This window comes from Sturnira hondurensis, unplaced genomic scaffold, assembly GCF_014824575.4.
Source record: "Sturnira hondurensis isolate 20B ecotype Veracruz unplaced genomic scaffold, ASM1482457v3 Scaffold0009244, whole genome shotgun sequence".
In the NCBI taxonomy this organism is placed as follows: domain Eukaryota; kingdom Metazoa; phylum Chordata; class Mammalia; order Chiroptera; family Phyllostomidae; genus Sturnira; species Sturnira hondurensis.
Genome location: NW_028081875.1, coordinates 4,769,730 through 4,782,442, shown reverse-complemented (window position 1 = coordinate 4,782,442; position 12,713 = coordinate 4,769,730). Strand labels below are relative to the sequence as shown.

The following is a 12,713-nucleotide window of genomic DNA, read 5'->3' as shown; positions in this document are numbered from 1 at the left end:
AATATCTTAATATTCATTAGGAAATTTGACCCACTCTTTGTTCTTATTTCTTAAAATTCTGTTTATGCCATGTTCCTCCATTTTTATGCTTTCATAATCAGTTAATTTCAATTCACAAAAAGATTGTGTTGGGATTTTTTATTGATATTTAAAATAAATATAAAAACACTAGATTGTATACTATATTTTTTTCCTAATGCCTTCAAAATGTCTTACTTGGCTTTCCCTATGTATTACTCCTATTAGTAAAAAGCAGGGCAGATCCAGGTCTTTTGGAAGCTAAAGTCTGTACTTTAGTAGCCCTCTTTAAGAAAAAGAATGCAAAATTATGAATGCAGTGGTTGTGTCTTGGAAGGGGCCTGTACTAGGGAAAAGCATGAACCTCCAGTTTTATTAGCTTTGTGGTAAACCCACTTCAGATAAGCAATCTCACTTTAAAAGTTTTAGCAAATTTTACTTTCACTCTCACTAGAATAAAGTACCAGTTCATGACTTCTAAGCTATGTAGATGGGATAAACGATAAACAATAATTAAAATTGGAACTGCAATTGTAATTTTAGTTGTGTGTTACATAATATCACTGCCTCGACTTTTCTCTGGGATAGTACCTCACATTTGAGGATCTCAGAGCACACTGTGAAAATTAACTAATTAAACCTCCCAAAACCCCAGAGTCATGGGAGAGATGCAGCATCACTTCTCCCAGTTCTGAAATGCAGCCACCTCTGGGGATGAGTGTGGCAGCTGCTTAAAAATAAGGTGCAACACCCCATGACAGTTTAGCTAAGACAATTAGTAGTTGTAGTTGGTAATTGTCTCATGAACATTAGACTGTCAGGCAGTAAAGACACCAGGACTATTAGTTCATTGCAAATCTAATCCATTCTTTTTTAAAAATACATTTTATTGATTATGCTATTACAGTTGTCCCAATTTTACCTTTTGTCTCCTTCTGCCTGATAACCCCCTTCCCGGCCATCAATCCTCCCCCTTAGCTTACGTCCATGGGTCGTGCATATAAGTTCTTTGCCTTCTCCATTTCTGACACTATGCTTAACATCCACTGTCTGTTTTGTACCTAACAATTATGCTTCTTTTTTTTTAAATTTAATTATTGTTCAAGTACAGTTTTCTGTCTTTTACTTTCATTCCAGCCCACCCTGCCCCAGTGCTCTCCACCTCCCTCCCCTATCCACCTCCCTTAGTTGTTGTCCATGTGTCTTTTTATACTAGTTCCTGTAAATCCTTCCCCTTTTCCCCTGAAATTCCCTTCCCTCACCCCTCTGGTCACTGTCAGCCTGTTCTCTATTTCAGTGTCCTTGGTTATATTTTGCTTGCTTGTTTGTTTTGTTGTTTAGATTCCTGTTAAAGGTGAGACCATATGGTATTTGTCTTTTACCACCTGGCTTATTTCACTCAGTATAATGCTTTCCAGTTCCATCCATGCTGCTGCAAAGGGTAGGAGCTCCTTCTTTCTTTCTACTGCATAGAATTCCATTGTGTATATGTACCATAGTTTTTGGATCCATTCATTTACTGATGGGCACCTAGGTTGCTTCCAACTCTTGGCTATTGTGAATTGTGCTGCTATGAACATTGGGGTGCATAGGTTCTTTTGGATTGGTGTTTCAGGGTTCTTAGGATATAATCCTAGTAGTGGATTTGTTGGCTCAAAAGGCAGGTCCATTTTTCATTTTCTGAGAAAATTCCATACTGTTTTCCATAGTGCTTGTACCAGTCTGCAATCCCACCAACAATGGATTAGGGTCCCCTTTTCTCCACAACCTCGTCAACACTTGTTTGTTGCTTTGTTTATGATAGCCATTCTCACCAGTGTAAAGTGGTATATCAGTGTGGTTTTAATTTGCATCTCTCTGATAGCTAGCGATACTGAGCATCTTTTCATGTGTCTCTGGGTCTTCTGTATGTCCTCCCTGGGGAAATGTCTGTTCAGGTCCTTTGCCCACTTTTTAATTGGGTTGCTTTTCTTTTTAGGATGGAATTGTGTACGTTTTTTTATGTATTTTGGAGATTAAACCATTGTCTGAGATATCATTGGCAAATATGTTTTCCCATATAGTTGGTTCTCCCTTAATTTTAATACTGTTTTCTTTAGCGGTGCAAAACCTTTTAATTTTGATGAGATCCCACTTGTTTATTCTTTCCTTTATATCCCTTGCTCTAGGGGACATATCAGTAAAAATGTTGCTGCATGAAATATTTGAGATTTTCCTGCCAATGTTTTCCTCTAGGACTTTAATGGTGTCACGGCTTTTATTTAACTATTTTATTCACCTTGAATTCCTTTTGGTGTGTGATATAAGTTGGTGCTTGAGTTTCATTTGTTTTTGCACATAGCTGTCTAGTGTTCCCAACACTATTTGTTGCAGAGGCTATTTTTAGTCCATTTTATGTTGCTGCCCCCTTTGTCGAATATTAATTGACCATAGAGACTTGGGTTTATTTCTGGGCTCTTTGTTCTGTTCCATTGGACTATATGCCTGTTTTTATGCCAGTGCCAGGCTGTTTTGATTGCAGGGCCTTGTAATACACTTTGGTATCAGGTATTTTGATCCCTCCTACTTTGTTCTTCTGTCTCAAAATTGTAGCTTCTATTCGAGGTCGTTAATGGTTCCATATATATTTTTGAAGTATTTGTTCTATGTCTGTGGAGTATGTCATTGGTAATTTAATAGGTATTGCATTGAATCTGTAAATTGCTTTTGGTAGTATGGACACTTTGATAATGTTAATTTTTCCAGTCCATGAACACGGTAAATGTTTCCATTTGTTTGTGTCTTCCTTGATTTCTTTCTTAAGTGTTGTGTAGTTTTCTGCATACAGGTCTTTTACCTCCTTGGTTAGGTTTATTCCTAGGTTTTTGGGTGTTTTTTTTTTTTTTTTTTTGCTATTTCGAATGGGATTATTTTCTTGATTTCTGCTTTTGCTGTTTCATTGTTGGTGTACAAAAATACCTTTGAATTCTGGATATTGACTTTGTATTCTGCTGTTTTCCAAAAATTAATTTATTAGTTGGAGCAGTTTTTGAGTAGAGTCTGTAGGATTTTCCATGTACACTATCATGTCCTCTGCAAACAGTGACAATTTTGTTTCCTCACTTCCAATTTGGATGCCTTTTATTTCCTTTTTTTTTGTCTAATCACTGTGGCTAAAACTTCCAATACATAGAAGTGGTGAAAGTGGACAACCTTTAATTTGTGAAGGTTTTAGTTTTTGCCCAGTGAGTATGATGTTGGCTGTAAGTCTCTCTTATTATGTTGATGAATGCTCCCTCTATTCCCACTTTACTGAGTGTTTTAATTATGAATGAGTGTTGTACCTTATCAGATGCTTTTTGTGCATCTACTGATATGATCATTGATTTTTGTCTGTGCTTTTATTTATATGATGTATTACATTTACGGATTTGCAAATATTGAAACATTGTTGCATCCCTGGGATGAATCCTACTTGGTCATGGTGTATGATCATTTTAATGTATTGTTGGATGCAATCTGCCAATATTTTATTGAGGATTTTAGCGTATATGTTCATCAGCGATATTGGCCTGACGTTTTCTATCTTTGTTGTGTCCCTATCTGGTTTTGGAACTAGGATGATGTTGGCTTCATAAAAAACCTTGGGGAGTTTCCCATCATTTTGGATTTTTTGGAATAGTCTGTGAAGAATAGGGGTTAGCTCTTCCTTAAGTTCTTTGTAGAGTTCTCCTTTGAAACCATCTGGTCCAGGGCTTTAGTGTGTTGGGAGATTTTTGATTACTTCTTCAATTTCATCTGCTCTTACTGGCCTGTTCAGGTTTTCTGCTTCTTCTTCATTGAGTTTTTGAAGATTATATTTTTCTAGAAATTTGTCCATTTCACCTAGGTTTTCAAATTTCTTGGCATACAGTTCTTAATAGTAATTGCTTACAGTCCTTTGTATTTCTGTGGGGTCAGTTGTAATCTCTGCTCTTTCATTTCTGATTGTGTTTATTTGGGTCCTGTCTCTTCTTTTCTTGATAAACATGTTAGAGGCTTGTCAGTTTTGTTTATATTTTGAAAAAACCAGCTCCTTAGATCCTTCATTGATCCTTAGAATTGTGCGTTTAGTCTCCATGTCATTTAATTCTGCTCTGATCTTGGTTATTTCCTTCCTTCTACTTGCTCTGGGCTGTCTTTGTTGTTGTTCCCCAAGTTCTTGTAGATGTAGTGTTAGGTTGTTTGTTTGAAATGTTTCTGTCTTGTTTAGGTAGGTCTGTATTGCTATGAACTTCCCTCTCAGGACTCCCTTCAATCTGTCCCTTAAGTTTCGGGTTTTTGTGAGTTCATTTTCATTTGTTTCCAGAAACTTTTTGATTTCTTCCCTGATTCCATTCTTGACCCACTCATTGTTTAATAGCATGCTATTCAATCTCCATGATTTTGAGTGTTTGGGTCTTATCCCTTGGGGCTGGTTTCCAGTTTCAGTACCTTCTGGTCGGAGAAAATGCTTGGTATGATTTCAATTTTCTTAAATTTGTTGAAGCTTTTTTTTTGTGTTCTATCATGTGGTCTATCTTTGAAAATGTTCCATAGCCATTTGAAAAGAATGTGCATTTAGCTTATTTTAAATGAAGGGCTCTATATATATTAGTTAAGTTCATTTCATCTAGGGTGTTGTTTAATGCCACAGCATCTTTGTTGATATTGTGCTTGGACGATCTCTTCAGTTTTGACAGTGGGGTGTTAAAATCTCCAAGTATAATTGTGTTGCTATCAATATCTTTCTTGAAGTCCTCTAAGATTTTTTTTATATATTTGGGTGCTCCTATGTTGGTGCATATATATTCACAATGTTTATGTCTTCTTCGTGAATTCTTCCCTTCAGTATTATGAAGTGACCTTCTGGATCTCTCTATATGGCCCTTTTTTTGAAGACTGTTTTGTCTGATATGAGTATTGCTACCCTGGCTTTTTTTTCTTGTCTGTTTTCATTGAAAATTTGTTTCCAGCCCTTCACTTTTAGTCTGTGTATGTCTTTTGTCCTGAGATGAGTCTCTTGTAGGCAGCATATGTGTGGGTCATGTTTTCTTATCCATTCAGCTCTTCTATGTCTTTTGATTGGAGCATTTAATCCATTTACATTGAAGGTTATTATTGATAGGTACTTATTCATTGTCATTTTTCTACCTGTGTTTCTCTTTGCCTCTCTTCCTTCCTTTCCTTAAAGCAGTCCTTTTAGTATTTCTTGCAGAGCTGGTTTGGTGGAGGTGTATTCTTTTAGACTTCTTTTGTCTTGAAAGCTCTTTATTTGGTCTTCTATCTTGATTTGAGAGCCTTGCTGGTCAAAGTAGCCTTGGTTGCAGGCCTCAGGTTCTCATTACTTGGAATATTTCTTTCCATTCTCTTCTTGCTCGGAGCATTTCCATTGAGAAGTCAGCAGGTAACCTTATTGGGGCTTCCCTTGTATGTTACTTTCTTTTTCTCCCTTGCTGCCTTTAAGATTCTCTCTTTATCTTGTAATTTTGCCATTTTACTGATGATGTGTCTTGAGGTAGGCCTCTTTGGGTTCCTCTTGGTTGGGACTCTCTGTGTTTCCTGGATATGTGTGACTGTTTCCCTCATGAAATTAGGGAAGTTTCCCATCATTACTTTTTCAAATAGATTTTCTATCCCTTGCTCTTCTTCTCATTGTGTTATTCCTATTATTCAGATATTATTACATTTCTTATTGTCTTGCATTTTTCTTAATCCATCTTCATTCTTTCTGAGCCTCTTTTCCTTTTCTTCCTCTTTCTGGTAGTTTTTTTTCTACTTTGTCCTCCAACTCACTGATCCAATCTTCTGCTTCATCGATACTGCTTTTGATTTCTTCCACTGTGTTCTTTAGTTCAGAAATTGTGTACTTCATGTCCTCTTGGCCCTTGCTGATGGTTTCTCTTTCCTTTTTCACTCATAGTTTGCAGTGAGTTCATTGTAATTCTCCTGTAGTTTCTGGTACCTCATTGTGAGCTCTTTGAACTTCCTGATAACCGGTGCTTTTAATTCAATATCTGATAGCTGAGTTGCCTCTGTTTCATCTAGCATTCTTTCTGAGGCTTCCTTCTTTCCTTTTATTTCGGGATTGTTTCTTTGTTTTCTGTTGTTTGTGAGACTCTTCTTGTTAGCTTCAGCTTCTTAAATTGATTTGTTCTGGCTTTCTGGATTTATGGTGTGAACTTCTGTGGTACAATCCCTGTGAGATTTAGTAGTGTGGTCTTTTGGTCTTCCTAGCTTGCTGGTCTTGGGCTGTTCTTTACATTGGCTCTGAGTTTGTCTTTGAGTTTTTGTTGTTTCTGGGTCTTTCTGTTGTGGGTCCTTCCCACCAGCTGGTGAACTGATGGTCCCTCTGTCCGCCACCCATTTTAATTTGTTGTGCTAGGGAGGCAGGTTGAGTTGAAGCTAGTTCTTCTTTTTGTACAGGGTTTTGAGGATTCTTCTTTGCTCTTGTTCAGTTGTTTGCACTGGGTTGTTTCTTCACTTTTTAGTTGTATTTCCAGACAGGTCTTAGATTGAGATTTGTGTGGTTTCACCTCTCTCTTTCACCTTCTTCTGTTGTTATTTGTTTTTGGTTCCTTTGTTGTTGGGTTTTCTCTTCCAGTGGTTATCCTGGTGTTTACTGCTTCCACCTACTCTTTTTTTTGGTGGTCAGTTGCAGGGGAAATGAAAATGATTTATGACAGCAGGAGAGTATTTTATGATATTTACAGTATCAGCCGGTTGAGAAGAGATAGGAGATTCTTTCGGTATGTATAGTGATAACCGTAATCTTCAACCCAACTAGCCACTTTTTAGAAAGGATGGAAACAAAGATAAGGCTCTTTTTGGGGAGGGAAGGTTTGTGAGTTGGATCTAGAAAGCAGTAAGATTGTGGGAGGTCAGATTCTGAGGTTAGGTGAGAATAAAGGTTGGTAAATAGGTTTAGTGTGAGAGGGAATAGAGTTAACCACTACAGTCAGAGAGTTCAGGATACAACGAAGTAGGCTAAGATCTGGGAGGGGTGTGTGTATTATTTACAATAGTATGGCGTAGCTATTATTTACAATAATATTAGAGTATAATCATATGACAAAATCTATTAGATACCAAGAATAGGGAGTATTGGACCTTCAATAATGTGTTGATGGAGCACAGGTGGAGTAAAGGACTGTAAATTAGCAGTAGACTATGAATGAAGGGACAAGGGAAACCTGTCATATGATACAATATATCCAGCCAAGGCAAAGAAGACTATAGAGAAAGAGGAGGAATACAAAAATACTATTAAAATAAAAGATGTAAGGATAATGAAAAAATAATAATACAAATATGCAGTAACTTGTACTTTCTCTGCTATAGCAAAGCGAAATGTGTCTGTCTGTCTCTACTGTTGGGATGACCCCTCTTTGGGTCCAACTCTGGTCTTTTCACAGTTCCAAGTTTTTTTCTCATTTGTTGGGGCAAGAAAAAAGCAACAAAAATGGTAGCAGAAGGGAGGAAAACGCAATAAGTTTGGAAAGAATGGAAGAAGGAATAAAACAAGAAGGAAGGAAAGAGAGGAAAAAAGTATTGAAAGATAAAACAATAATAAAGTTTAAAAAATAAAAGATTACTTAAAAATGCCTCTTGCTGGTTTCAAACTGACAAAACAGGTTTTTCTGGTCTCACTGGCTGCAGCAGGCTGAGGAGTGATTACTGTGACCCTTCTCGGTTGATTCAGCCAGTCTCACAAGCACTCTCCCAAGATCCAGACCGGTGCCTCTCCCCAGCGCCCCACCAAGGGAATCCAGGTCCTTTTTAGAGCATTCTTTCCCCAGGAGTCACTGCCATGGGCTTGGGTATGGACGTGTGCGCCCTGCCAGGCTTTCCTGGTCCCATAGGCTTGGATGCGAACCTTTGGATGCGAACCAGTGCTATGGGGGAGCGCAAGGGTGACTCTCAACTGTCCTAAGCAGGCAACCACAGACTCCCTGGGTGATCAAGGTCCCCTTGTTTGCTTCCTTGTGCCTATTCCTCTCTCTGACACTTCAAGCAAACAAGTCTCTCCTGGTATTTTTCATACTGCTCCCAGCTGGGTAGGGAGGAAACTGATAACCGGGCTCTCTCCCAAGGACCTTGCTGCCAGTCCTTGGCTCCCAAAGAGTCCACAGCAGACCTGTCCCGGGCCCCTGGTTCCTGGTCCGGTGGAGGTGGCAGCCACAACCTGCAGCCTCTGCACTGGTCCCTAGGACTGTATTGACCTGCAGCCATCTCCTCACCTTCTGGCCTTTCAGTGTCTGCTACAATTTATAGACTCCTATTTTCCTATATGCTGAGGCACTGTTGGCTATCTGCTGTGTTCCTCCTCAGATCAGCCAGGTTTTTCTCCCATGTGTCGGGGGAAGCGGAATCCTCTTTGTCCTACTCCGCTACCATCTTCCCCATTCAACAATTATGCTTCTTAATCCCTGCACTTTTTCCCTCATTCTCCGTCCTCCCCCCTCCCAGCTGATAACCCTCCAAATGATCTCCGTATGTATGATACTGTTCCAGTTTTGGTTGTTGCTTAGTTTGGTTTTTTTTTTTTAGATTCATTTGTTGATAGTTTTAAGATTTCTGACTTCTTAGTAATTTTGTCCTAATTATTAAAGAAATATATGCACAATGAAGGTCCAGTTTTCTTTTAGTTTTGTTTTTTGTAGTTCTTCACATATAAAACTTAAAATAGGAAAAGACTATGTTTTTTAAAAAGTGCAACTGAAGAATAGAGAGTTATTGATAATATATTTTCTTCAAAATGTTTTCTGCTGAGCAAAATGAATCAATGATAGTAGAAGTTAGAAGAGTAGCTACCATTAACGAGGTATTAGCTGGACAGGGGGATGAGAGGGGAATGTTTTGGGCATTAGAAATGCTTTAGATTTCATTTGGGTGGTTGTTATATGGGAATAGATACATGTTCACAGACTTTATTGTCTGTGTGTTATATTTCAGTAACAAAGTAAACAACCTAAAAAGCATGCTGCTTTTGTCATCATGAGAATACCAGAAGCCCCATGCTGACTATCAGGAAAGTTTTATGAGAAGCAGGGCATATTCAGAAACTAGAGGCATGGTACATTTTATTCTCCCCAAAGTATCTTTTTTGTTGTTGTTCTAGTACAGCTGTCTCCATTTTTCCCCAAGTTTGCTCCCCTGCCTCCCACCTTCATTCCTACCTGCCTTTAGCTTTGTCCATGGGTCCTTTGTACATGTTCTGCATGACCCTTCCCTTTCTTTCTCCTGTTAACACCCCTCCCCTGTGGTTTCTGTCAGTTGATTCTTTGTTTCAATGTCTCTGGTTATATTTTTGCTTGCTTATTTGTTTTGTTGATTATGTTCCTCTTAAAGGTGAGATCATATGGTATTTTTCTTTCACCACCTGGCTTATTTCACTCAGCATAATGCTTTCCAGTTCCATCCATGATGTTGCAAAGGGTAGGAGCTCCTTCTTTCTTTCTGCTATGTGGAATTCCATATTGCGTAAATGGACCATAGTTTTTTTGATCCACACATTTACTGATGTGCACTTAGATTGCTTCCACCACTTGGCTATTGTAAATTGTGCTGCTATGAACATTGGGATGCGTAGGTTCTTTTGAATTCGTGTCTCAGGATTCTTAGGGTATAATCCCAACAGTGGAATTGCTGGTTCAAAAAGCAGTTCAATTCTTAGTTTTTTTGAGGAAATTCCATACTATTTTCCACAGTGGCTGAACCAGTCTGCATTCCCAGCAACAGTGCATTAGGGTTCCCTTTTCTTCACAACCTCACCAAGTATTGTTTGTTGCATTGTTTTATGATGGCTATTCTGACCGATATGAAGTGGTATATTATTGTGGTTTTAGTTTGCATCTCTCTGATGATTAGTGATTCAATGCAATCCCTATTAAAATACCAATGACGTATTTTACATATATAAAACAAATATTTCAAAATTTATGTGGAACCATAAATGATCCTGAATAGCCACAGCTATTTTGAGAAAGAAGAATAAAGTAGGAGGGAACACAATACATGATATCAAACTATATTATAAGGCCATTGTAATCATAACAGTCTGGTACTGGCATAAGAACAGACACATAGATCAGTGGCACAGAATAGAGAGCCTGGAATATCTCTGTGGTCAATTAATATTCAACAAATGGAGCAGAAGCATAAAATGGAGTAAAAATAGCCTCTCCAACAAATGGTTTTGGGAGATCTGGACAGGTACATGCGAAAAAATAAAACTTGAGCACCAACTGACACCATACACAAAAATAAACTCATGATGGATAAAAGACTTAAATATAAGTTGAGACACCATAAAAGCCCAAGAGGATAACATAGGCAGGGTAATCTCAGATATTTCACATAGCAATATTTTCACTGATAAGTCCCCTAGAGCAAGGGACATAAAGGAAAGAATAAACAAATGGAACTTCATCAAAATAAAAAGCTTTAGCAAAGCTAAAAAACATCAGAAAACATAAAGAAAAATTGAAAAGGAACCAATTCTATAGGAAAATATATTTGCTACTGATACCTCATACAAAGGTTTTGATCTCTAAAGCATCTTTTATTTTTTTAATTTTAATTTTTATTGAATTTATTGGGGTGACATTGGTTAATAAAATTATATATGTTTCAGATACACAATTCTACATGCATCATCTGTATATTGTATTGTGTGTTCACCACCCTAAGTCAAGTCTCCTTCCATCACCATATATCCTCCCTTTACCCTGTTTTACCTCCCCCTATCCTAGCCTCCCTCCCAGCAATTCCCATTTTGTTGTTACCACGAGTCTTTCTTTTATTTCTTTCCTTAATCCCTTCACCCTTCTCACCTGGCCCCCAACTCCCCCCCTCTGACAAAGTATCTCCCTTCAGAAAAGTTTATTCAGTGTCCTTCACTACTCTATCTTTTTTTCCTCCAAAAGAGCTACTTACAATGCTTGGAGGCAGTTGTCTCTTATTGTACCTGCAATACGATGTATCTCCTCACATGTGCCCTTTACACTTCCCTGGGCATCTAACTTTTCTCTTAGAATTTCATTCCATTTCATTCACCTATATCTTTGCCAGAAGCAGGTAGAGGGTATGAGTAATCCAGAAACATGGGGTTGAAAGGCATGTGCAGGGGCAGTTGCCCTGGCTGGCGTTAGAAGAAAACAGTGGGAGAGGAGGAAGCAGAGAGGATCTAGGCTGCCTGTGACCCTGCAGCATCTGATGTAGCTGTTGGAAAGGTTGGAAACAAGACAGAGCAGCAAGCCCAAGATGGTGGCACCATTTCTGGAGCCTCCAGCAAAGCCAGGGTCACTTCTGCATCTGTGGCAGCACCCCAGGGAGGGACAGACCCTTGGCAAGGTGTCCTAGAGATGCTCTAAGCTAAGGCCCAAAGGCTGAGAGCAGATATCATGGCTGAGAATCCCCAGCAGAGCAGGCACAGGGTGAGCCAGAACAGAGGCCTGGGAGAGGGGAGGTGGGGGGAAAGAGGAAGAGAAAAAAACAGGAGTGGAGAGAGAGTTGGAGAGAAAGAAAGAGGGAGGGGGCAGGAATCGAGGGAGAGAAAGGAAGAGAGACCAATAGGAAGAGAATTTGACAGGAAAAAAGGCAGAAAGAAAGACAGAAAGAAAGAAGAAAGAAAGCTGAAGGCGGGGAGCTTTAGAGACAAAATGGGAAAAATGGTTTTCAACTATTATTTTCAGTAAAGCTTAAATATGTGAACACTACCCTGATTATTGACTTTCCAGAACATATTAAACCAATAATGCTTGGTTCCAGTTCTTTTTGCTTAGAGAGTAGAAAAGTGAAGATTGGCCACTGTCAGGGTGCATGTTCACAATCTTTTCAAAGGGAAAGTAGCCCTCGTGCTAATCTTTGGCCTTTAGTTGTAGATAATTGCAGTCTTTTCCACATTCAATCTTAAAATCATTTCAAAGCCTGCCATCCAGGAAGTTGCTAATCAGTTGTTTGTAAACTTCAAAGGGGGATTCTATGAAAGGATCACATAGCAACTGGCTTTGTCTAGGGCCTCCTGGGTGCCAGGCCCAGCCCCGAGGTCCATCTCTGGCGTTATTTTATCTCCATCATGTGGATGAAGGCATGGAGAGGTGAGAATTGGGGTGGGCTGTGAAGACCCAGTTCTTCCCACCTCATGGTGCTGCCCTCTGCAATATAATTCTTTAGTTTGCAATTTAGAAACACATTACTATGCTGCTTTCAATTTTCTGTGGTTCTGCAGATATTTATCATCTGTTTTCTGCCCTTATGCCTCTCTCTCTCTCTCTCTCTCTCTCAAAGATGCTGAGCTCAGGAGTGGCAGCCAGGATTCCCAGAAAATAGTTGAGGAACCACAGGAACCTGTCAGTCCAGAGGGCAGGGAAAGGGAAAGTATTCAGGTAATGGAGATCATCCACTCATGTCTGGGGCATGGGATAGCCCGAGGGGCTGCTTGGGTGGTCACAATTGTGGATGATTCTGGTGTTCGGGTTATTTGAGAAGTTCTAACTTCTGATGCCAAAAAGGCCTAACTAGCAATGGGAGCACTAAGGTCAAGGAGAGAGCAAGCCCAGAGGAAACAGAGGCTGTGTGTTTGTAACAGACATGTTAGAGCATCACTGCTATCTTTAGGAATACAGCTCAGAATGGAATTTCATCCCTTCTCTAACTTCCTTCTCACCCATTCCCTGGTTTCAGGAGGCTGAGTT

General features: G+C 39.2%; 1 protein-coding gene across 1 annotated transcript in view; it reads left to right on the top strand.

The window, feature by feature from the left end:
- The window catches only part of CFAP61 (cilia and flagella associated protein 61), a 354,812-nt gene that overhangs the window by 100,946 nt on the left and 241,153 nt on the right, over window positions 1-12,713 (top strand). The window contains exon 7 of the mRNA XM_037057020.1: window positions 12,307-12,404. Coding sequence (XP_036912915.1) covers window positions 12,307-12,404 — 98 coding nt within the window. The remainder of the gene's footprint in view (window positions 1-12,306; window positions 12,405-12,713) is intronic.